Source organism: Mesoplodon mirus (genome assembly GCF_964341445.2).
Source record: "Mesoplodon mirus genome assembly, chromosome: 7".
Classification (NCBI taxonomy): Eukaryota; Metazoa; Chordata; class Mammalia; order Artiodactyla; family Ziphiidae; genus Mesoplodon; species Mesoplodon mirus.
The window spans coordinates 14,334,369-14,361,168 of NC_138983.1; the positions used below are offsets into that span (position 1 = coordinate 14,334,369).

The window sequence follows — 26,800 nt, forward strand, 5'->3', positions numbered from 1 at the left end:
GTTAGAAAGTGGCAAAGCCAAGATTTTTTTTTTAATAAAGTTATTTTATTTATTTATTTTTGGCTGCATTGGGTCTTCATTGCTGCGCGCGGGCTTTCTCTAGTTGCGGCGAGCAGGGGCTACTCTTCGTTGTGGTGCGCAGGCTTCTCATTGCGGTGGCTTCTCTTGTTGCAGAGCACGGGCTCTAGGTGCGCGGGCTTCAGTAGTTGTGGCACGCAGGCTCAGTAGTTGTGGCTTGCGGGCTCTAGAGCTCAGGCTCAGTAGTTGCGGTGCACAGGCTTAGTTGCTCCACGGCATGTGGGATCTTCCTGGACCAGGGCTTGAACCCATGTCCCTCGCATTGGCAGGCAGATTCTTAACCACTGCGCCACTACGGAAGTCCTGGGAGAAAAACATTCTAGTCGAAGGGAACAGCAAGCGCAAAAGCCCTGTGGCAGGAGCACACGTGATATATTTTAAAAGAGCAAGGAGTCATTGTTCTTCAGAATGCAGTTGGAGTAGAAGAGTGAGGGAGTAGGGAGTGGTAGGAGATAAAGATTGAAGAAAGAACAGGGGCCCAGGTTGTGTAGGGCCTCAAAGTTTTGAATAAATTGGAAACCATTAGATAGTTTTGAGCAGGAGAATACAAGGACTACTCAGACTATAGTCAGAGAGAACAGATAGTGAAGATCAAGGGCAGAAGCAGGGAGACTAATTAGAAGGCTACTGAAATAATCCTGTCAAGAAATAATATGGCTTGGAAGTATTATGACTCAGAATATATTTTGAAGGTAGAACTAAGCAAGATATTGAACTTAAGAGAGAAGAGGAGTCAAGGGTGACTCTGAGGAGTCAAGGATGGCCTGAGCAACTGGAGAATGAAGTGGCTGTTTACTGAGATAGGGAAAACTGGGGGAAGAACAGGTTTAGGGGGTCGGGCTGTGGACAATCAGGAGTTTGGTTTTGACAGATGTAGGATATCTACTAGATATAAAAATGGAAATGTCACAAAGGCAGTCGGATATATGAATCTGGAGTTCAGGAAAGAGATCAACACTGGATTGATCTAATGCATATAGATAGTATTTAAAGCTTACTTTAAATGAGTGTAGAAAGAGAATAGGTGAAACTCAGGACATATCTAAAGGAAGCTGGTTCTGGAGTCTGGCTTTATAAAACTCCATTGAGTATTTTGAGGTTTCACTTGTTTTTCATTCTAAGTATCATTTCTTCTAGATTGAACGTGAAAGCTTTCATTAGCAATGTGAAGACAGCTCTTGCTGCAACAAACCCGGTGAGTACATACCAGCATGTATGGGAAGAGTAGTAAGTACAGCCATGTTTATGGTTCTGTTCTGATCTGAAAAGTTCTTTTTGTTCTGCCAGGCTGTGAGGACTTCTGCCATCACCTTGCTTGGCGTGATGTATCTGTACGTTGGCCCCTCTCTGCGAATGTTCTTTGAGGATGAGAAGCCTGCCCTCCTATCCCAGATAGATGCAGAATTTGAGAAGGTAAAGATTCCACAAATGATACAATCCATAGTTGACTTGAGAATGCTTATATTAGTTAAGTTTAAACTTTTAACCCTTTGGAATGAAGAATATGTATGTATTTGCTTTTATATTTATAAGGTATCCCTGGGAAGAATTCATAAGAAATGGATGATTTTGTGAGGAAGAGAATTAGATAGCTATAGTATAGGATGGGACATTTTCCCCTTTGTAGCTTTGGAATATCAAACATTTTGAATGTATTACCTATTCCAAAAGTACACTAAATATAACATTAAATTTTTTTTTAAGTAAAAAGAAACTTGACCTTCCTTGAATAAACTTTCTAATTGAAATTGCTAAGTTTTGGCAGACTTGCTCTGTATTGTCTTGGGCATACAAGTCAAAAGACAGCTTTATGATTGAGAAGTCAGATTCTAATAGGTTTGTATAAAGATATCTTTTGTCACAGAGTCTCAAAATTGGAATCTAAGTAGGAATTAAAATATGTGCTGTGTGAATATTAAGTATTATGAAGGAATATGAAAGTTTGACACAGGTACCATTCTCTAACCAGTTTGCTCTCATATTCTTCATCAAGTTCATTAGCCTCACTGACTTATTTGTGTGTAGATGCAGGGACAGAACCCACCTGCTCCAACCAGAGGGATTTCCAAACACAGTACAAGTGCTACAGATGAAGGAGAAGATGGAGACGAACCAGATGATGGGGGCAATGATGTTGTGGATCTTTTGCCAAGGACAGAAATCAGGTTTGTTGCTAATGATTTATTTGATGTATTATGCTTAATTCTTTATTTTCTTTTTTTTTTTTTGCGGTTACACGGGCCTCTCACGGTTGTGGCCTCTCCCGTTGCGGAGCACAGGCTCCGGACGTGCAGGCTCAGCAGCCATGGCTCACGGGCCTAGCCGCTCCGCGGCACGTGGGATCTTCCTGGACCGGGGCACGAACCCGTGTCCCCTGCATCGGCAGGCGGACTCTCAACCACTGCGCCACCAGGGAAGCCCTATGCTTAATTCTTAATGGTGTCTTCTGTTTCTCAGTCAAGGGTACTTCTGTGACATCATTGTTCTTTTAGGCATCTGGAATTAAGGATTCTGTCTTTTTTTTTTTTCAGTGATAAAATCACTTCAGATTTGGTGTCTAAGATTGGTGACAAGAATTGGAAGATCAGGAAAGAAGGCCTAGATGAAGTGGCAGGTATTATCAATGAAGCAAAATTTATCCAGCCAAACATAGGTGAACTTCCAACTGCCTTGAAGGGTCGACTCAACGATTCAAATAAGATCTTGGTACGTAGAATATATGCCTGTTTTTTTCTCTCCCCTCTCTGCCCCTGCAAGGGGATCCTTTTCAGTAACCTTCACCAGCAAAAACAGAAAAGAATTAGTCACTCTATTGCTTTGAACTAGAAATAGCTTCCTTTAATTTCTTAAGTATGCCTCAAGATATGTCGGTAGATGGCAAGTTTTTTAATCAAATTTTCATGAATCTCAGATTTGCTGTTTACAGGGCTCTGATATTAAGTATTTTTATATAAAACTGCTTGTAATGCATATAAACAAGTTAATTTCTAATTTTTAAATTTGGATTTTTAAGTGAGATTTTTCTTAAACTAGGCTTTACCTTACTTTAAAATTATAAAGCATTGTAATCTCTAGTCTAAAATTCTAATATTCCAATTTTATGAACTGATGATAAAAGGAGACGCCATCACCCAAAAATTATTCATAAGCTGATTAGTATCATAATGAGCTGATTTTTTTTAAGTAGGCCAGAAACTTCCTACTGCATTGACTGTATAGCAGCAAACTTGCAAAACTTTGAGCACACCTTGCTACGGTTTGAACATAAGGTGTTGGCTTTTCCCACCCAGGTGCAGCAGACGTTGAATATCCTCCAGCAGTTGGCAGTAGCCATGGGCCCAAACATCAAGCAACACGTGAAGAACTTAGGCATCCCTATCATCACAGTGCTTGGAGACAGCAAGGTAATCCTGACTCTTTTTACCACAGCTCTGTTCTGGAATAGGCCAGCCACATGACTGGGCTAAGAATAATCCTTTTTTTTTTAAATTTATTTATTTGTTTTTATTTTTGGCTGTATTGGGTCGTTGTTGCTGTGCATGGGCTTTCTCTAGTTGTGGCGAGCGGGGGCTACTCTTCGTCATGGTGCACGGGCTTCTCATTGCGGTGGCTTCTCTTGTTGCAGAGCATGGGCTCTAGGTGCGTGGGCTTCAGTAGTTGTGGCTCGCAGGTTCTAGAGTGCAGGCTCAGTAGTTGTGGCGCACGGGCGTAGTTGCTCCGCGGCATGTGGGATCTTCCTGGGCCAGGGCTCGAACCCGTGTCCCTTGCATTGGCAGGCATATTCTTAACTACTGTGCCACCAGGGATAGCCCCAATCCTTTTCTTACATGTAAGAGTGCATGTAAACAGTTTATAAACTTTGTTAGAGAAGAGAATATTAGGAGGAAGATAGTAAAAATTTTTACCTCCCAGGCATTATTAAGGTGATCAGATATCTCACTTACTAGCTTTGTGACCCTTAGATAAGTTGTTTATCTTCTTTGAGGTTCAGTTTTTTATCTATGAAATTTAATTCTTACAGAATTAAATAAGCATCTGTACATAAAGTACCTGTACCTGTCTCATACAGTATGTACTCAAAAAATGGTTGCTATTATGGTTATGATATCATTGTTTAAGGTGTTGGTATAAAGAGTGTGAATAAACATAAATTTTGGATCATATATTTTATTTTCTACCTGTTCCCTCAACTACTAGAGTAGGATCTTCTGGTACTTCAGTAAGATATTTGCAGTTTCACAGTCCTGGAATTTGTCGCATTGAAAGTTGCAAGCTCTTATGTTTATCCTTAAATGAATATTCGAATGTCTCTTTATTTTTGTGTAATTCATTTAATTTGAGGAATTGGACTATTTTAATATTTTTCACATCAGTAAGTCGTTCTCATTTTATGAATGCAAATTAATATAAAAACAAAAATGTTCAGTCAAATTGTTAATTTCAGTCTAACTATTAAGAGTTCTCTAACAGGTAGAATTACATTCTTTAGCAGATAACCAGGGACATAAGAGTCCCCAGAAGTTCAGGAAACAAAACCTAAGAGTTTGTTCCCCTAACATGATATTTTATGCCCAGGTCACTGTTTTCCCTAATTAACTGAGTATAGGATCTTTACAATTTGGAGTTTTATGTTTCTAATTTACTTTGGAGTTTTAGTACAACATGGATCTACATTCTGTTTCAAAGAAGATGAAGTATGTTCCAAGTACGTTCATATGGACTTTAGAGAAACCTCCATTGTTCGTGTTCATAAAGTAACAGGCTTTTCACTCCCTACCTCCAAACCATAGCAGTGTTACCTTTACTGATTCTCTCTTCCATTCAGAACAATGTTCGAGCTGCTGCCCTAGCAACTGTGAATGCTTGGGCAGAACAGACTGGCATGAAGGAATGGCTGGAGGGGGAAGATCTTTCTGAAGAGCTCAAAAAGGAAAATCCTTTCTTGAGGCAAGAGGTTAGTACCACAAATATGATTTGCTTTACTCATGTCTTTTACCTTCACAGAGGTTTGGGCCTACCTAATAAACATACATGAATGGATAGAATGAGTTCCATTATAAAATTGCTAATAAAATGAAACCAAATTCCTGGAGCTTTTTTATTCATGTGCCTCCTTTTCTTTTTTCCTTTCATGTGCTTTTTTAACAATAAAACTTTTTAAAGGATTAGCTTTTTTGTGAAGTTTTCTCTTTTCTTGAACTCTTAAATGGTGAAGTAAGAGGTTTTAATCATGACATAAAAATAGTTCAACATTCAAAAATCTACTATCATTGTCACCCATCATACCAACAGGCTAAAGAAAAGTCATATAATCCTATCAGTTGACACAAAAAAAGGATTTGAGAAAATCCAACAGCTATTCATGTTAAAAGTTGTCAGTAAGTTAGTAATAGAAGAGAATTACTTCAAGTTAAATTAAAAAGCATCTGCAAAAAACCTCTATAAATGATAATATTCTTAGTGGTTAAAGACTGAATGCTTTCCCCCTAAGATCAGGAACAAAGCAAGAATGTCCACTTTCACTGCTGTTACTCAGCATAGAACTGGAAGTTCTAGTCACTGCAATAAGGCAAGAAAAAGAAATGAAAGGCATACAGTTGGAAAAAGAATAAATAAAACTATCCCTAACTGCAGATAACATGACTGTTTACATAGAAAATTCCAGGAAATCTACAAGTAAACTCCTAGAACTAATAAATGAGTTCAGTAAGATTGCAGGATACAAAATAAACAGTCACATTTGACAAAACTCAATCACATTTCTTTATAATACATTGAACATATGGAAACCAAAGTTACAAACACAGTACAGTTTACAATCACTCCAAAGAAAATGAAATCCTTAGCTATACACTTAACAAAACAAATACAAAATATGTCTACTGAAAATTACAAAAACGCTGATGAAGCATTCAAGGAAGACCCAAATAGATGTAGAGACATGCCATGTTTGTGGATTGGAAGATTTAACATAGTAGAAATTAGAAATGTCAGTTCTATACATTTAATGTATACATAATTGATGTATACATTTAATGTAATTCTTACCAAAATTCAATAAAGTTTTTTTATAGACAAAGTCAAGGTTATTTTAAAATTTATATTCTAGCTAAAACAATCTTGACAAAGGAAAAAAAATGGAAAGAACCTCTCTACCATATATTAGGGCTTACTAAATTAAATTGCTAACATAATCAAGACACTGTGGGGAATTCCCTGGCAGTCCAGTGTTTAGGACTCCATGCTTTCACTGCCAAGGGCTCGGGTTCAACCCATGGTTGGGGAACTAAAATCCCCCCAGCCAAGCTGTGTGGCAAAAAAAAAAAAAAAAAAAAAAAATACACTGTGATAGCAAGGGGTAGGAGGAAGAGGATAGACACAGATAGGTGGAGCTGAAGAGGAAACCCAGAAGTAGACCCACACAACTATGAGCAACTAATTTTCGACGGTGTTTCCAAAGTAATTCAGTGGAGGAAGTGTGGCCTTTTCAACAGATGATGCTGGAGCAGTTGACATCCAGAGGCAAAAAAAAATAAACCTTACCTAAACCTCACATCTTACACCAAAATTAACTCAAAATGGATTATGGACTTAAATGTAGAACATAAAACTATAGAACTTTTAAAGATAACATAGGAGAAAACCTTCAGGATACAGAAATTCTTCAGGCAAAGAATTCTTAGACTAGACACCAAAACCACAATTCATCAAAGAAAAAATTGATAAGTTGGACCTCATCAAAATTAAGAACTCTTACTCTGCAAAAGACCATGTGAAGAAGATGAAAAGACAGGCTGGGCAGGCTGGAGTGGGAGAAAAGATTTGCAACCTCTATGTCTGATAACGGACTATCATCGAGAATATATATATATATATATAAAGAACTCTCAAAACTCAACAGTTAAAAATCTAATTACAAAATAGGCAAAAGACATGAACAGACATTTCACTGAAGAGGATATACAGATGGCAAATAAGCCCATGAAGGTGTTCAACATTATTGGCCATCAAGGAAATGTAAATTAAAACTGCAGTGAGATAGCACAGACAACTATCAGAATTAGTAAAATAAAAAATTGTGACAACACCAAATTCTGGCAAGAATGTGGAAAAACTTGAACACTTTCCTGGTGGAAATGTAAAATGGTATAGCCACTCCAGAAAACAGTTTGGCAGTTTCTTATAAGACTATATGTGTAGTTACTATATGACCCAGCAAATCTTGGGCATTTATTCCAGAAAAATGAAAATTTATGTTTACACAAAAGCCTATATACAAATGTTCATAGCAGCTGATTCGTAATAGCCAAAATCTGGAAACAGCCCAGATGTCTTTCAACAGGTGAATGCTTAAACAAACTATTGTATATCCATATGTGTAATACTATTTAGCAGTAAAAGAAACAAATTATTGATACATGCAACAAGTTAGATAAATCGCCGAGGAATTGTGCTGAGTGACAGTTCCAATTCCAAACAGTTACATACTATATGATTCTATTTATATGAGTTTGAAATCTCGTATTTTAGAAATGGATAAACAGATTAGTGGTTACCAGGGATTAGGGAGTAGGAGGAGGGAAGTGAATGCGGTTATAAAAGAGGCAACACATGGGATCCTTGGGATGGAGCTGTTCAAAATCTTGACTGCGGGAATACACTAACACATGATAAAATGGTAGAGAAAGCAATATAGACACATACACAAATGAGACAAAATCAGACTGGGGCAATCAGTATGATCAGTGGATTGTATCAATGTCAATATCCTGGTTGTTTATACTACAGTATAGTTTCATAAAGTGCTACTGTTGGAGGAAACGGAGTAGAGTGCCTGGGATCTCTCTCTATTATTTCTTATAACTGCATGTGAATATACAATCATCTCAATAAATGTCTCAACTAAAAAATAAATGCAGGGCTACCCTCGTGGTGCAGTGGTTAAGAATCCACCTGCCAATGCAGGGGACATGAGTTCGAGCCCTGGCCTGGGAAGATCCCACATGGCGCAGAGCAACTAAGCCCGTGTGCCACAACTACTGAGCCCGTGCTCTAGAACCCATGAGCTGCAACTACTGAAGCCCGCGTGCCACGACTACTGAAGCCCATGCGCCTAGAGCCCACAAGCCACAACTACTGAAACCCTCATGCCACAACTACTGAAGCCCATGCGCCTAGAGCCTGTGCTCTGCAACAAGAGAAGCCACCGCAATGAGAAGCCAGCGCACCACAATGAAGAGTAGCCCCTCCTCACCACAGCTAGAGAAAGCCCATGCGTAGTAATGAAGACGCAATACAGCCAAAAATGAATAAATAAATTTAGTTTTAAAAATTAATTTTAAAAATAAATAAATAAATAAATAAATAAATAAATACAGATTTTCCTGGCGGTCCAGTCATTAGGACTCTGCTTTCACTACTGTGGCTGGGGTTTGATCCCTGGTCGGGGAATAAGATCCCACAAGCCACACGGCATGGCCAAAAAACAAACAAAACAAAAAACGAATATTTTAGAGATATAGAGAAAAACTCTATGTAAGGCAGAAAGCAGAAGTCCTGGTAGAACTTGTCATCTTCTGATCAAATAAATATTTTGCATATTCTCTAGCTGAATAGTTCTTAGAATTAAGAAAAAAGTGTAAGATGCATTAAGAACTATTAAAGCTTTATAACTTAATGCTCAAACATGGTCCAAAAAACTGTGTCCTTATCTTAGCTGATTATCTTCATTGCATGTTTATCATTTCATTGGACAATGGAAATGACTGATTTCACACTGGAAAGTTGTAGTGTGAGAACTAATTCAGTGTTTGGTACTGATAAAATCATTAAGCTGAAGATCATAAATAATGACAGTTTTCTACGAGCCGTGTGTAACTGGTCTTTATTTCTTTTGGCAGCTTCTGGGCTGGCTGGCTGAGAAACTACCGACTCTCCGTTCCACCCCCACAGACCTTATCCTTTGTGTTCCCCACCTCTACTCCTGCCTAGAGGATCGCAACGGAGATGTGCGAAAGAAGGCCCAAGATGCCTTGCCATTCTTCATGATGCATTTAGGATATGAGAAAATGGCCAAGGCTACTGGGAAACTAAAAGTACTACTACTTGTTGCTGCTGTTAAAAGCCATTTAGAAAAATACTGAACATGAATTTATATAGGCAAAAGATCATATTACCTCCTATGAGTTTCAACTTGAAATCCCAGTGAGAGCAGAAATAAAATGTTTAGTAGTGTAGAACTTCTAAAGAATCTGCTGCCTTTGCAGGGATGAAAATTGTGACCTTCTAGAATGGCAGCTAATTTGCTGTGACTTCATAATGTGTTACTTCTCTTGCACTATGTGCTGCCTCCCTTACTTCATTGGTATTTCAAAACTAGGAGCTCAAGGATTTGACAGCATAGTAAGCATAGCATGAGTATATCGTTTATGTGGCCTCTCACCTCTGTTATATTGTCTCCCTAGCCAACTTCTAAAGATCAGGTGTTGGCCATGTTAGAGAAAGCCAAAGCTAACATGCCAGCCAAGCCCGCTGCACCTGCTAAAGCAACTTCCAAACCCGTGGGAGGATCAGCTCCAGCCAAATTCCAGCCTGCCTCAGGTAACTCTTATTTTGAGAAGGTTAAAGGGGAACGAAATAGCCAAGGGAACTCTTAAAAAAATAGAAACCTTCATTTTTTAATCACATTTCCTCATGGCTTAGATCCCAAATCCTCCCTCCATCTCCTTACCCTCCTTTCATAAACATATGTCAAGTTACCTGTTTTATGCCAGGAACTGTGCTGAGGGTTTAAGGATGGTTAATTTGATTTCCAACTCCAAAAAGGAGTTTTGGAGTATCACAATGAAATACTCCAGAAGGCAAGTGCTCAATCTTTTAAGGTTTCCACAACTATTTTCTGCTATTGGATATTACAGTTAGAAGGAGAATTGGGACCATCTAACTTAACCCTCTTTATTAACAGGTAAGGAACACCAAAGGTTAAGTGACTTGCACAAGGCCAAACAGCCAGCCAGTGCCTGAGCCAGCAGAGACCTCTGCTTAACTCATTCATAAATGAGTTCCCCTTTCACTACACTTGGCTGTTTGCTGATCCATTCTAATATTTACTAAACTTCTTCAAGGGAAAATTCTTGATTTCTTCATCCTAATGTTAAAATTTCAAAATGTACAAATAGAACACTAACCTGAAACCACTGCTCTTCTAGACTTATTGCTTAAGCAAAATAATAATATTCTGTTTAATGGGGTAGAAATTATTGATGCTATAAAGTTAGAAATTTTACATGTGTTAAATTTTTGGTATCAAAGTATATATTCATTTATAACATTTATTGGGATCTTGCTATATGGTATATATAGTTTACTGTAGTATCAAAGGTGATACACTCTTCCCTTAAGGAAGTATCAGTCTAACAAAAAGGTTTTTTAACTGCTATTTAGAAAATGGTCTTAAACTGCAGTTTAAATGTTGATAAAGGAGATGTAGATTTTCTGAATTAATTTCATAAGGAAATCGGGGAGAAAAAAGATTAGGAAAAAAATCTAACTGAAAGTGCTTTAAAAATGGATACATTTGTTTAAAAAAAACTTTTCAAAAAAATAAAATAAAAATAAAAATAATTTTTAATAGATATATTTAAAACTACTGGCTTTCTCACCATCATTATATATTTAACCTGCCCAGAATATAGTGATATTAGTTAGAGTTTATATTTACAGTACGTGCTTTTTTTTTCTCAAAGCACCTGTTGAAGATTCTGTTTCTGGCACTGTAGAACCCAAGCCTGATCCAAAAAAGGCCAAAGCTCTAGGAGTTTCCTCTAAAGCAAAGGTATGTTCATTCTGCAACTTAGATGTAGAATTGCTTTTAATTGTTTTATACACTGAGTCATTCTTTTAGCCAAGATCATATTACATATGAAAGATTATTACTACTCTTGATATTATCTAATTATAAAGTATTTATTTATACAAGTTTCTGTGGCTCACTTTTAATGTTACCTCAAAACCAAGACTCCTATTCTCAAGAGCTACTGCCAGGGTTTCTGTCGTCCAGGTTTTGAGGGGGATTTTCAGTAGTAGTCAACTTCCTTTAAATTTGGCAGTTAAGTCATCATATTAGAAGGTGTTCTGATTAGACTAAAAGGAAGTATCTTCTGTCCCCACACCAGTGGGATTTGATGCATCACCAATCCTTTTAGCATCCATGTAGAGTTGGACAATTTAAAGAAATGTTTTCAAATGCTCGACCTTAAATATCCCCTTTGTGTTTTTTCATTTAATTAAGTTTTTGAATCACAGCAGATTGTCGTCAGTTTCTATATCAAGATTCAGAGCTTGTCACTGTATTCAGAGAATTGACTGTTTAATACTTACAAAAGGAAAATTGCAGAACTGTGCAATCAGTAGTAAATCTAATAGTAAATATAAATAGAGAAAACTATTTCATTAACTGCATGTAACTGATGAAAGTATGCAGAGTATGAAATGTTTTATTATCCAGTACATTTATTATTACATCCACATTATAGAAGGGGCACTCTGTGGCCAGTTACTAATTTTCCCTCCCTATGCTTGGGTCCTTCAACTCAGTGAGTTAATTTAAATGAGTAATTATCTTCTGAACTATCCAGTGAAGCTGTTCTTTTCCTGTCCTTCTCCGTCTCCTCATCCCACATTTAACAAGCGCTTATTTCAGTATTTTGATCACAAGTGCTTTGAAGTATTTTTGACTCTGTTCTTTTTTTTTTTTTTTTTTTTTTGCGGTACACGGGCCTCTCACTGTTGTGGCCTCTCCCGTTGCGGAGCACAGGCTCCGGACGCGCAGGCTCAGCGGCCATGGCTCACGGGCCCAGCCGCTCCGCGGCATATGGGATCCTCCCGGACCGGGGCAGGAACCCGTATCCCCTGCATCGGCAGGCGGACTCTCAACCACTACGCCACCAGGGAGGCCCTTGACTCTGTTCTTAATGCCACTCTCTTTTCAGTCTTTTGCAGTTTACGAAGCAGTTTCACATAAATGATCTCACATTTGTTTTGACTGAATGACTTAAGTGTTTGAACTAGAAAGAAATGCTGGCCTACTAAAACTAGCAGACTTTTGCTATATTTATAATATTATAATAATAATTCCAGTAATGAAATTCAAATTTTACCTTAAATATATATGCCATGTGTTCACAGTTTCTTTCCATCTGATACAAAGATTCTAAATCTTGGATTCTTTTTAAAAGCCACTTTAAAAAAAAATCTATCTATCTATCTATTTATTGGCTGCATCGGGTCTTAGTTGAGGCATGCAGGATCTTTCGTTGCAGTGTGCGGGCTTCTCTCCAGTTCTGGTGCACGGGCTCCAGAGCACGTGGGCTCTGTAGTTGTGGCACGCGGGCTTAGTTGCCCGGTAGCATGTGGGATCTGGGTTCTCTGACCAGGGATTGAACCGGTGTCCCCTGCATTGCAAGATGGATTGTTAACCACTGGACCACCAGGGAAGTCCCTAAAAGCCACTTTAGTAACTTAAGTATTTAAAATGTTTCTAGCAAATTTCTTTCTAGAAACAGATTCAAAGGGTCTCCAGTTACAGTAATGTTATAGAGATACATTTTATATACAGAGAAACAGAAAAGTTTTCTCAATTAAGTTATGTGAAATGTGTGTATACCATTCAAAATGTCATTAATATGGAAAGCTGTAAACAGTGTTGAAGATTTCAAGAAAGAAAAGAACTATCCATTATATGTCAGTTATATCAATAATTTTTTTAAAAGAACTATCCAAGAAACAAAAATAGCCTGTAACCCAGACCAATGATATATAATAGCAGCTTTTCCAACCACATCACATGCCAGCCCAAGGACTAACCAACAGTTACTTAAGAGTGCTATTAGAAACATTTTTAGAAAACCTGTACACAAACATATCAAATGCAAGATTCTGTGGTTCATTTTTTTGTTTCATTTGGAATATGATATAGAAAGGTGTCTCTGGTTTATATAGTGCCCTTTTGCTGGGCAGTAACAGCGAATTCCCAAGAAGTAGTCTAGCTAATCAGTATTCCCTGTACCTTGGTTGTAGACTGCACAAGGAAAGAAAGTGCCAAGCAAAACCAGCTTAAAGGAAGATGAAGACAAATCTGGTCCTATTTTTATTGTTGTTCCAAATGGAAAGGAGCAAAGAATGAAAGATGAGAAAGGATTAAAGGTAAGGAAGAAATAAGAATCTTCAGGAGTTTTTTGCTTGTCTGTTTTAGTTTCGTTTTGTAATCAAGAATAATTTTTCTGTCTGATTCATATCATTGTGAAATATCTAATAATTAACTGAATCTTTTGCTTATAAATTATATCTTGTTTCTGTAAGACTATTTTTGGGGGGTTTTTGGGGGGGTTTTTTGTTTGTTTTTAGAATCAAAGACTGGAAAGTAGTCATTGATTTTTTATCAACTACACATATGTAATATGCTACTCCTTTATTCTTTCTTGTACCTGACACCTTAAAGATAGATTTGGTAACTATATATGGCTAGTTTGATCATTTTGCTTTTTTTTTTTTAAACATCTTTATTGGAGTATAATTGCTTTACAATGGTGTGTTAGTTTCTGCTTTATAACAAAGTGAATCAGTTATACATATACATATGTTCCCATATATCTTCCCTCTTGCGTCTCCCTCCCTCCCACCCTCCCTATCCCACCCCTCTAGGTGGTCACAAACCACCTAGCTGATCTCCCTGTGCTATGTGGCTGCTTCCCACTAGCTATCTATTTTACGTTTGGTAGTGTATATATGTCCATGCCACTCTCTCACTTTGTCACAGCTTACCCTTACCCCTCCCCATATCCTCAAGTCCATGCTCTAGTAGGTCTGTGTCTTTATTCCCGTCTTACCCCTAGGTACTTAATGACCTTTTTTTTTTTCTTAGATTCCATATATATGTGTTAACATACGGTATTTGTTTTTCTGTTTCTGACTTACTTCACTCTGTATGACAGACTCTAGATCCATCCACCTCACTACAGATAACTCAATTTCGTTTCTTTTTATGGCTGAGTAATATTCCATTGTATATATGTGCCACATCTTCTTCATCCATTCATCTGTTGATGGACACTTAGGTTGCTTCCATGTCCTGGCTATTGTAAATAGAGCTGCAGTGAACATTTTGTTACATGACTCTTTTTGAATTATGGTTTTCTCAGGGTATATGCCCAGTAGTGGGATTGCTGGGTTGTATGGTAGATCTATTTGTAGTTTTTTAAGGAACCTCCATACTGTTCTCCATAGTGGCTGTAACTATATATGGCTAGTTTGATCATTTCGCTTTTGATGTTGTTTTGGTTTTATTAATCAGTTAAAACTTTTCAAAATATATACATTAGAATTTTTAAAAATTCAAACAATACAAAAAAAGTACAGAAAGTATGAAAAGCATGTCTCCCACTCCAGTCTCCCTACACAGGGAGGATGTTATTACCAGTTATTTTGTGTATTACTCCAGAAATAATAATATTCCATACCTATACATTCATATATATATAAATATATAGCCCTCGTTTTACACAGATGGGAACATGCCATACTCTTTGTTCTGAATCTTACTTTTTTCTTTAAATGGTATTTGAAATATATATCTTAAAGATCATTCCATATCTGCACGCATGTATACATTCATTCTGTTTATTGATGCATCATATGTATGTACCTTTCTTTATCCTCAACCCACTACGTTGAACATTTAGGTTACTTCTAATCTTCCACTCTTATAAACTATATTGCCATAGTCATCTTTGAATATAAGTTTTGTGCACATATGTAAGTATATTTATATTAAACTCCTAGAATAATATGTACATTTAAAATTTTGATAGATATTTCAAATTTGCCCTTTATTAAAATTGTACCAGCAGTATCCACCATGTTATACAATAATAGATCATTGATTTTTCTAGTAAGAATTGCTGAAAATTCTATTCCTAGAAGATTTTCAGAGTTAAGCTTCCAGAAGTATGACAGACAGATTGAGAGTACATTTTGCATTCATACTTAATTATACATTCATCTTGGTGAATTTAAAAATATCCTGTTAAACTGATTCCTGCAGCTGCTTTAAATAGAGTTCTGTACCACATTTCAGTTGAACACCTTACAGCTCCTTTTCACTGTTTTTTTTCAGGTGCTGAAGTGGAATTTTACTACTCCGCGGGATGAATACATTGAGCAACTAAAAACTCAGATGTCTAGCTGTGTGGCTAAATGGTTACAAGATGAGATGTTTCACTCAGACTTTCAGCATCACAACAAAGCCCTTGCTGTCATGGTTGATGTAAGTTTGCAACAAAATAAATATGCATGAGTCTCAGGCATGAAAATACTGAGCCCTGTGAAATAATCGGAAGTTTGCATGAATTGAGAAGGAACTGGAATACACCATGTTCTCTGTTTTTAGAGCTTTCTTATTATCTGGTAGAATAAATGACTATATGTCTGTAATTTGGGGTCTTAAATGGAGGCTTAAAAATCTATCATTTTCTTTTTGCACTGCCATAAAATTTGAGAGTTACTTGCCTAATAGAACTTAAATTTTTATACAGTCTAATTTGTGAGGGTTTTGTATTGTTCTCTTTCAAGCACTTGGAGAGTGAAAAAGAGGGTGTCATTGGTTGCCTGGATCTGATCTTAAAGTGGCTTACCCTGCGGTTTTTTGACACCAATACAAGCGTCCTAATGAAAGCCCTAGAATATTTAAAATTGCTCTTCACCCTGCTGAGTGAGGAGGAGTATCATCTTACTGAGAATGAAGCATCTTCCTTCATCCCCTATCTCATCCTCAAGGTAATGTGTTGTTCTCACTTTGGAAGATTACTCAAGTTCCCAGCTACTTCAGTTCCTGTACTTTTATTCCCTCTCCCCTCTTCATTTATTGTATGATGATGATACCTTCCACCGCTCATTCTATTCTTTCAAGATGTAGTGACACACAAGGGGGTACCTTTGCTACCCAGAAAATGCCTCACTTAATCATTATTTTCCTTGTTGACTAGGTTGGAGAACCAAAGGATGTCATTCGTAAAGATGTCCGTGCCATCCTGAACCGGATGTGCCTTGTCTACCCAGCCAGCAAGATGTTCCCCTTCATCATGGAAGGAACCAAATCCAAAAACTCTAAGCAGAGAGCAGGTAAAGCAACAATTTAAATTGAGCCCTATGTCTGCAACAGTGACCTCTAGAAGAAATAACTTATAGATGAACCAGGAAATTTCTTGATTCTAACCTTCTGATGTGGACTGTGAGAGTGATGAGTTGCACACTGGTGGAGCCACAGTATCAGGTGATACAGGCACTGCTCAGTACCACCCTGGTGACAAAATCAAGTGCACAGGGGCCATCTGACTCACAGGCATCTCTTTCTTCTAGGAGCCCTTGCTATAACTCCATTGTTTCATTGTGTATTTTATAGAAGGCAGTAAACGAGGAAGAATTCAGGGCAGAGCCAGAATAAGATTTTAGACCTTCACGTATGCCAGGGAAAATGTATCTAGTAAAGATAGGTCTCTGTGCCAAATCTCTGTTGAGTCTCCTTAATCTGGCCTTTCTCTCCCCAGAGTGCCTAGAAGAACTAGGGTGTCTGGTCGAGTCCTATGGCATGAACGTTTGCCAACCAACCCCAGGAAAAGCCTTAAAGGAGATAGCGATTCACATAGGAGACCGCGACAACGCTGTGCGCAATGCTGCCCTCAACACCATCGTCACAGTGTACAACGTACATGGGGATCAGGTGTTCAAACTGATTGGGACGGTGAGTGACTCTTCTCTGAACGTTTTCAGCCTGTTGTGAATTGCCAGATCACTTAGGTGTCAAGTTTCATACCGTCTCAACTCTAAGTTTTTACCACTCTTTGTTAAAACTCAACCTATCGATATGTCCTAGAATCCATATAAACCTTTGAGGTGTCTCTGATTACTGTAGGACATTTAGGCTGTGTTTTACTGGAAATTAGGTTTTCTTTTCTGAGCATTCCCCTCATAACAAATTGCTTTAGATGAAAACTATTTTTGAATCAAGAAATCTGAGCTAGTCTGGGATTTAAATTCTGCCTGGTAATCTCCTCAGTAATTTTTAGTGCATTTATTTTCTAGTGAACAAGTACTCACTTGTGTATAATGTGGATTCTGGTACCTGTCAGATCAAAAGGGTCTTGAGCTGCAGCTATGAGCCAGACTCTCCAAGCATAGAAGGTTCTGCTTTTGACTCCTTACTTCCTCTGAGCCAGTCACTGCTGTGGCTGGACCTGTTCTTCACTCCAGTTACCTCTTAGTACCACGTGTATTTACCCTGTGCTTATATATTTTTACTTGTATTAATCTCATTAAATACTCACTACAAGGCCAGTGAAGGAACTAAAGCAGATGGGAATTTTACAGATGACCAAAAGTGAAGCTTCTTGCCCATAGCCACACAGCTAGTTAGTGGTGACACCAAAAAATGAGGAAGCTCCCTTTAATTCTTGACCTTTTTATTTGTAGTTATTCATAGCCTTTCCTTTTCTGTCCTTTCCTTCTTTCATATGTTCTCTTATATAGCAAGTCAGGTTTTAGCAATAGTCGATTTTAAAATGATGTAGTGTTTTGAAAGGAAACTTACCCTAACGTACGAGGTTCTGTTTGCTTCGACATGAAAATGGATATTAATTCTTGGCTCTTCCAATTAGGTTTTTAATTCTCTTCATATTCTAGTAGAGGGGTGTGCTAATAAATTAAATTTGGTCTCTTTTGACAGCTTTCTGAAAAGGATATGAGCATGCTTGAGGAGAGGATTAAGCGGTCAGCAAAGAGGCCTTCTGCTGCACCAGTAAAACAGGTGGAAGAGAAACCTCAGCGCACACAGAGCATAAGCTCCAATACCAACATGCTACGCAAGGGACCAGCTGAGGACATGTCCTCCAGACTCAAGTATGTGGATGGAGATAGTTGTCCGAGGGCATCTCTGTGGACTTTGCCTTGTGTGCTCAGAGCTTAGCCTGTAACATAATCTTGAGTTCTCGTAGCCATTATCATGCATGACACAGTGTCTGGGTAAATGTCTTGTAACCAAATGTTAAATCCTTCAGTCTTCATTGTCTTTGTCTCAAAACCACTTCTAAATAGTCTTGTGCCTTCTTTCACTGCTTTTCCGTGGACAGAGTTATGTATCGCACTTATAGGATGTAAGTACTGCCTGCTAATTTCTCATTAGCAGGGCTCTTATATCTTTCTAACTTCTGACTTGGATTCATCCCCTCTGGAGGGCTATTGGTGTAGACTTTATAACCAGGTAGAGGGTGTCCAAGTATCCCATGAATCAAGCCTTCCCTGAAAGTCCACTGGCTAGCAGAAGTGTCAGCTCAATGTCATGTGGCTAAAATATGGGCTCACCTTCTTCCTTGTGTTATGTTTGGTCGTGCACAGGTTCCTATTCGTCAGATAAGGCTGAGTAAAATGCATGCAACCCAGAATTGGCTTAGGGACTCAAAAAACTGCCTTCTAATAAGCAAGATAGCTCTATTTTAGATCATATCATGAGTATAATTTTAACCAATTTGAATTTGGAGACTGTGAATATCTATTGCTTGGATGTAATGCTGGCCCTGACCTGAGTGAATATTCCTAAAAAGAGGTGATTGACTGTCTCTCAAGTATAAAATTTACTGAACACTGCATGGGATAATGCTTATAATTAGAAAAACGTAAACACTGGTTAAATTGGTAGAAAAGAACCAGGCAGTCTAGATATTTCTTAAATTTTTGCCCAGAAGTAGTGAGCTTTGAGTCAATATAAATATTCTTTATTATTTACTGCCCCAATTGGAATAGCATACAAGGTTTGTTGGCTTTAATGAACTAGAGAGAATACTTACAACTTGGCAGTACTGTAAGTACAAGTCAGTCTTCTCTCTTAGGATATTCATGAACCAGTGTTGTTGCCCATTGAAGGCACTTGCTTAGACTCAAGGACTTAAATCATTCAGGGGGGCTGAAACCAGAAGTTGAACATCTGTCTTGCAGCTTTGGGGCAGCTGGCAGTGCTACTCTTGCCCTTTGGTTAAGAAGTCTCTTTTAGTTGAGGAGCCTCCTTTTGCTTCCCTTAGCCAAGCCCGAAGCATGAGTGGGCATCCTGAGGCAGCCCAGATGGTTCGCCGAGAATTCCAGCTGGATCTAGATGAGATTGAGAATGACAATGGTACAGTCCGATGTGAAATGCCAGAACTTGTTCAGCACAAACTGGATGACATTTTTGAACCAGTCCTTATTCCTGAACCCAAGTAAGTTAACCCATTTCATTTAAGTATAAGCAGTTCATGATCATCAGAGTGTATATGTTGAAAAGAGCTCTCTGTGCAGTTAGAACTTTTTAGAACAGATTACTCTCTGACTAATAGCGGTTCTTTACCAAAACCTGGATCTAGTGGGGAACTGCATAATTCCAACTCATTGGGATACCTTATAATAAAGATTGAATATTTTCCTTTGCTCCACTCTCTAGGATCCGGGCTGTTTCTCCACACTTTGATGATATGCACAGTAATACAGCATCCACAATCAATTTCATTATCTCCCAAGTAGCCAGTGGTGACATCAACACAAGCATCCAAGCTCTGACACAGGTAATGGGGGTATTACCCATGACAGTAATTCCCCTGGTGGCTGTCGAGGCTGTAATAGTGACGGTTGCACACTGGTTACAGTATTAAGGGAGGCAGGCAGTGTTCAGTACCTCCCTGATGAAAAAAGTGCACAGGGACCACTGCCAGACATCACTTGCCTCACAGGATAGAGCTGTGATAGAGCCTTGCTTTTTACAGTTGCATTCTTTCACCAGAGGCTGAAAAACAGCAATTGGTAGGAACCAGCTCTGATGGAACTTTCTTAGATTTTGGTGGGCAGAGACAAACAAATAAAATATCAGATAATAGTAACTACTGTGTAAATATAACTCAAATGGGGTGATGGGAGAGAGGGAACTAAGTACTAGTTACTTAGATTGGTGGTCGGGGTTCAAGCAGAGAACAGCTAGTACAAAAACTCTAGGGTAGGAATGACTTTGGTGTGGTCCAGGAAACAGTACAGGCCCATGTGCCTGGAACGTAGTGGGGAAGAGAGAGAATGGTACAGAATGAGATTTGAGAGGTGGATAGAGACCAGATCATGTGGGGTTTTAAAAGCCCTGAGGGAGGTTTTGGATTTTAAATGTGATGGGAAGCCATTAGAGAATTTTGAGGAAAAAGAAGCTACATGTTTTTAAAAAAACCTTTCTCTTCTTCCTCTGCTTCCCTTCCGTAACAGTCTAGTCATAAAGCCAGGAGGAGGGTAAAACAAGGTAGGCACCTACCTTGTGGCAAGGGGGTGGGAGTAGAGAGCCACAGTGGCCCAATGTGAGGGTCTTCAAGCCCAAACATTGTGAGGAGGCTGTCATTCAGGAGGGGTGACACACAGCCGGGAATCAGAGCCAAAGCAGGAAGAGGAAGATGTCCGTGGGGGGAGCCAGTGTGGCATGGTAGAAGGACCCCAGGCAGGGTGAGGAGGACATCCATGTGTGTTGGAGAGGAGCAGGGCGGCATGCGGCTGGCTCAGAATAGGGAGTCAGAGCCAAAGCAGAAGATGTGGGCCTGGGGAACAGCTGGTGGCAGAGGTGGGAGGTTGGTTACAAACAAAGGGATTGGTCAAATAAATACAATAAGGAAAATGGGAGCCAAGTTTCTTACTGTCAGAGAAGGGTGATACAAATATGGAAGGACAAGAAAATAGAAACTCTGGTGTTGGACCGGAATTAGATGTGTCAGTATGAACTCATGGTTTTCAATACACAGATATAGAAATAAATATCAATGTAAATGTATGTGCGTATGTATATATGCGGTATATAAATGTATGTTACAGATGATATGCATATGTTCCCTGGCTCTTTCCACTGAGAGGACCTGAGAACAGCAACACCCCAACAGCAATGAGCACCCCCAGATCTTGTCTCCTAAATACCACTTTCCTCTAAAAGGAATAACAGCTCCTTAAGAAGTGGCAGATTCCAGAGCTGAATCAGGGAAAGTACTGGATGATTCTGGAGTATCTTGTTGTGCTAGACAGCAAGGATAGGCTCAGAGAATTGTAGGGACATGTCAGAAGGACATGCAGGCCAACTAGAACAGACTCCCTATTGGAAGAGAGCACAGTTTGAACATCAAAATAAATAATAATAGTAATGAGTTATAACCCCATAAACAATACAATTTGTAAATTTACTGAATTTAATAAAATAGGAAACCACAAGTCCATGCACATATAAGCTAGTTAAAAATTTGAAGAGAAATGGAATATTTACATAGTTTCATAGTACCTCTCCACAAAATACAAAGGACTAATATATTAAAAGTACCCTCAAAATACAAAATACCAAGAATAATTTGACAATAGAGAAGCCTAGCAGATACCACCTTGAGTGATCGAAGTAAACATCATCAATCATATGACAAAATGAAATCATGTACCACCTGATAGGATCCAGTGGGAATTCTGCATTACTTTGCTGAGATTCCTGATGTTGTCTATTCATGAGAAAACATCAGACAAGTGCAAATTGAGGGACATTTTCAAAATCTCAAGGTGAAGAAAGTCAAGGAAAGACTGAGGGAACTGGTCTAGAGTGTATGATTCTAGACGGGCCTTTTGGCTATAAAGAACATAATCGGGGCAACTGGAGAAAATGGGATAGAGCCTGAGGATTAGGTGGTAGTAACATCAGTATTCCTGACTTTGATCCTTGTATCATGATTATGAAAGAGCATGTCTTGTTAAGAAATATATGATGGGACTTCCCTGGTGGTCCAGCGGGTAAGACTCCACGCTCCCAATGCAGGGGGCCCAGATTCGATCCCTGATCTGGGAACTAGATCCTGCATGCATGCCACAGCTAAGTTCGCATGCTGCAACTAAGAAGCCCGCATGCCGCAGCTAAGAAGTGCACATGCTGCAACTAAAGATCCCACATGACGCAACTAAGACCCGGTGCAGCCAAAATAAATAAATGAATAAATATTAAAAATAAAAAAAGAAATACATGCTGAAGTATCAAGAGGGTCATGGAGCATCAGACTGACTACTTGCAAATGATTCAGGATTTTAAAAAGTTCTTTTACTATACTTCCAACGTTTCTATAATGTTTGAACTTATTTTAATTGGGGAAAAAGTCACTTCTGGCCACTCCATAGAGACCAGATTATAGGCAGGGCAAGAGTGGATTCTGGGAGGCCTGTTAGACTGTTAGGAAGCTATTGTCGAAATTCATATGAAAGATATGTGCACTAGGACGATCATTGTGGAGAGGAAGAAAAGTGAATGGTTTCAGGGTATCTTTCAGAGGTAGAGTCCACAGGACTTGGTGATAGAATGGATATGAAATGTAAGGGAGGAGAGGAATCAATAGTAGCTCCTTGCTGTTTGGCTTGAGCAACTGGGTGGATGGTGGTGCTGTGTACGGAGATGGGGAAGGATGGAGGAAGAGCAGGCTTGAGAGATTGGAAATCAAGAGATACGTCTTTGCTATGTTAGGTCTGAGCAGAAGGGCAGAACCGGAATCCCAGCACGAGGTTTTTTGTTTTTTTTTTTTTTTTTTTTTCTTTTTGCGGTATGCGGGCCTCTCACTGTTGTGGCCTCTCCCGTTGCGGAGCACAGGCTCCGGATGCGCAGGCCCAGCGGCCATGGCTCACGGGCCCAGCCGCTCCGCGGCATATGGGATCCTCCCAGACCGGGGCACGAACCCGTATCCCCTGCATCGGCAGGCGGACTCTCAACCACTGTGCCACCAGGGAGGCCCCCAGCACGAGGTTTTTGATGTTGCTTGACAAATAGCCTCCTGTTAACACTTTTGCTGTTGGAAGAAAACAAATGGCGGGGAGTCTGGAAAACAGCGACTTGAATGCATGCATCCCTGTTGCCTTTCTCTATCAACTTCAATCCAAACCCATTTGCCTTTTCTGAGCAGAGGAGCTGGCGGGTCTGGTGGGTAGTATCTGAAGTGTCTAAGCAAATCTCAAGCTCTGTCTGGTACAAGTACAAGACTTTTTCCCATATGGGCCTAAGGAAAACCTGAGGTTCAATAGTGCAGAGCACAGAGAAGAGGATCAAAACACCAGAAATCCTGGAGACAGATCTCTCTTATCTGTGGAGATCGGTAGGTGCCCTAAAGGAGGGGCAGTGGTGGCTTATGTGAGTGTTAATAGGAGTACCTGGTGTCCTCCCTTGCCCCTAAGGAACTACAGGGAGCTGAACAGAAGGGCTGAATTTACTCTCTGAGGCTGGCAAGTCTCTGACTTTTGTACCTTTAGAGACCAAACAGCAGAAATGCCTGCTCTTGGTACTTTGCCAAATGACTGACAGCTTGCCATTTGGTATACCACAAGCCTACAAGGGCAGAAATGCTCTATCTCCCATTTATTGCCATTGTTGAGGGTTTCCAAAAGGTAGACCCAAGACTGAATCTTGAATATGTAAAGAGTAATAACATGCCTTAAGGCACCCAGTAACTGGGAAGAAGAATAAAACAAAATAACCAGAACAGCAATGTCCTGGCAAAATGAAATTGCTAAAGGAGACAAGATGACCACAATGGGGAAGGGCATGGGGTGCAGAAAGATTCTTCCAAGCAAAAAAAATATGGTTTTAGAGTTTTAAAAAATTGAATAGATGGACTGAAGGAGATAATGATCACTACAGAAACGGGATTAGTGACCTGAATGACAAGAGTGACAAGATCATTCAGTGCGAAAAGGACCGTCCTTTAAACAAATGATGGTGGGAAAAATGTTTATCCACATGCAAAAGAATGAAGATGGACTCTCATACCATATGCAAAAATTAACTCAAAATGGATCAAAGACATAAATATAAGAGCTAAAGCTATAAAACTCTTAGAAGAAGACATAGGGGAAGACCTTCATGTAGTGATTTTGGCAGTGATTTCTTGGATATGACACCAGGCAACTAAAGAAAAAATAATTAAATTGAATTTCATCAAAGTTAAAACATTGTATGCATCAAAGGACACTATCACAAGAATGAAAAGGCAACGTATAGAATGAGAGAAAATATTTGCCAATCATATATCTGATGAAGGATTAATATCCAGAATATATAAGAACTCCTATAACTCAATGACAGAAAAACAAAACTGAGTTCAGAAATTGACAAAGGACATGAATAGACATTTCTCTAGAGAAGATACACAAATATCCAATAAGCAAGTAAAAAGATGCTCACCATCATTAGGCATTAGGGAAATATAGATCAAAACCACAATGAGATACCACTTCACACCCATTAGGATTTTTTTTTTTTTAATGGGAAATAGCAAGTGTTTGCCAGGATGTGGAGAAACTGTAATCTGTGTGTATTGCCGGTGGGAACTAAAGTAGTGTAACCATTGTGGAAAATAGTTTAGCGGTTTCTCAAAAAGTTAAACATAGGGGCCTCCCTGGTGGCGCAGTGGTTGAGAGTCCGCCTGCCGATGCAGGGGATGCGGGTTCGTGCCCCGGTCTGGGAGGATCCCATATGCCGCGGAGCGGCTGGGCCCATGAGCCATGGCCGCTGGGCCTGCGCGTCCGGAGCCTGTGCTCCGCAACGGGAGAGGCCACAACAGTGAGAGGCCCGCATACCGCAAAAAGAAAAAAAAAAAAAAAAAAAAAAAGTTAAACATAGAATTACAATAAGATCCCCAGATGCCCTCCTAGAAAGCAGGGATTTAAGCAAATACTTGTGCACCAGGATTCACAGCAGCATTATTCACAATAGCCGAAAGGTGGAAACAATCCAAATGTCCATCAACAGATGAACAGATAAACAAAATGTGATGTGTATATATATTTATATATACATATATATACACAATGGAATATTATTCAGTCAAAGAAGAATGAAATTCTGACACATGCTACAACATGGATGAACCTTGAAAGCATTATGCTAAATAAAATTAATCAGGCATAAAGGGGCAAACATTATATGATTCCACTTATTTGAGGTACCTAGAATAGCCAAATACAGAAACTAGAATAGAGTTTACCAAGGGCAGGAGGGTTGATAGAGAGTTATTATTTAATGGGTACAGATTCTGTTTGGGATAATGACAAAGTTCTGGAAATAGGGATGATGGTTATACAACATTGTGAATATACTTAATGTCATTGGATTGTATACTTAAAAGTGGTTAAAATGGTAAATCTTAGTTATATGTATTTTACCATAATAAAAAAAATAAAACCCTGAGCAACAAAAAATTAAAGTACCTAGGAGTGATCAAGCAGTGTATAATATGTAAGACCTTGACAGAGAAAATTTTTAAGTTTTGTTGAATGACATTATTTTGTTGCATTTCCAAATAAATAGAAATATACTATGTTCTCAAGATTCAGGATTATAAAAATGCCAGCTTCTCCTTAAATAATATCTGTAAATTCAATGCCATTCCAATCAAAATCTTAAGTTTTTTTTCTGCAGTTGAGAAGCTGATTCTAAAATTTATATGGGAAATCAAAGGGCCTAAGAATAGCAAAGACAGTTTTATTTTAAGACAGTTTTTTAAAATAAAAACACAGTGGAGAGGATTTACATCACTGGGTATCAACAGTGATTATAGAGCCACTGTAATTAATTAAGTGGAGTACTGGCCCAGGGAAAAGCAGACAGAGCATTGGGATGGAACAAAGAGCCCAGAAATAGACTCACATCTAAAGGAAGCTTGGAGCGGAGGAGTCATTAAAAATCTCTTAACAGACGCAAAAAGTAAAAGATACACTGACCAAATTCTTTGCTGATAACCCGACAAAATGTTTAGTAAATGATATTAATATCACAAAAATATTGGCTACTTGGAAAGTATGAAGCACCCTCCTAACTCTTTCATCAAAAAAAAAAATCAAAACTCTTAGCAGTGAAGGAAAGCATTTCACTCTACAACTCTACTCCGAAGCTACTGAACTCAGAAAAATATATTGCATGAAATGCATTTATTATTGAAGAAAGGCTAAAATAAAGGAACTTATACTTAGAAATTCAAACAATAAAAAATAAATCAAAAGAAATTTGAGAGTAGGTAATAATAAAGCTAAAATTCATGAAATAGATTTTAAAGATAATAAATCTAAAAGCAGGTTCTTGTTAAAAAAAATTAAAATTAAAAATCCTAGCCTGATTAGAGAGCAAAAATTGTAAATATCAGGGATGAAGAAGGAACCAACCATAGATGTGGAAGAGATTTTTTTTTTTTTTTAGATAAGATAACAACACATGTAACCCTGTAGAAACTTGAAACAACTGATCCCTCTCCCAAATTTTTTGAAATAACCAAGGAATTTGGGGAGACCATTAAAAAATAAGGAAGGAAACCCAGAACCTAAAAAGAAAAGACAAATTTGATCATTTAAAATTTTTAAGATTTTAATGTGGAGAAATTTACCATATACTGTCAATAAACGAGTGTTATATTGTAGAATATATTTGCATATGACCATATGACTGATAAAGGATTAATAGCGACAGTAAACAGAACTCTTATTAACTCTTGAGAAAAAGAGAACCTAACAGAAAAAAAACTAACTCAAGGATATGAATAGGCAAATCACAGAAGATATCCAACTGGCCAGTAAACACATGAAAAGATGTTCAGCACCTCCCCCGCCACAGAAACGCAAATTAAAG

At 38.6% G+C, this 26,800-nt stretch overlaps 1 protein-coding gene across 3 annotated transcripts in view; it reads left to right on the top strand.

The window, feature by feature from the left end:
- The window catches only part of CKAP5 (cytoskeleton associated protein 5), a 114,900-nt gene that overhangs the window by 77,563 nt on the left and 10,537 nt on the right, over positions 1-26,800 (top strand). For all 3 annotated transcript variants that reach the window (XM_082628608.1, XM_082628610.1, XM_082628609.1), the window contains exons 19-35: positions 1,216-1,273; positions 1,366-1,491; positions 2,104-2,243; positions 2,610-2,784; positions 3,369-3,482; positions 4,904-5,032; positions 8,979-9,173; positions 9,543-9,678; positions 10,824-10,912; positions 13,156-13,281; positions 15,251-15,400; positions 15,706-15,909; positions 16,119-16,254; positions 16,680-16,873; positions 17,855-18,027; positions 19,203-19,376; positions 19,598-19,718. In XM_082628608.1, coding sequence (XP_082484734.1) covers positions 1,216-1,273; positions 1,366-1,491; positions 2,104-2,243; positions 2,610-2,784; positions 3,369-3,482; positions 4,904-5,032; positions 8,979-9,173; positions 9,543-9,678; positions 10,824-10,912; positions 13,156-13,281; positions 15,251-15,400; positions 15,706-15,909; positions 16,119-16,254; positions 16,680-16,873; positions 17,855-18,027; positions 19,203-19,376; positions 19,598-19,718 — 2,440 coding nt within the window. The remainder of the gene's footprint in view (positions 1-1,215; positions 1,274-1,365; positions 1,492-2,103; positions 2,244-2,609; positions 2,785-3,368; positions 3,483-4,903; positions 5,033-8,978; positions 9,174-9,542; positions 9,679-10,823; positions 10,913-13,155; positions 13,282-15,250; positions 15,401-15,705; positions 15,910-16,118; positions 16,255-16,679; positions 16,874-17,854; positions 18,028-19,202; positions 19,377-19,597; positions 19,719-26,800) is intronic.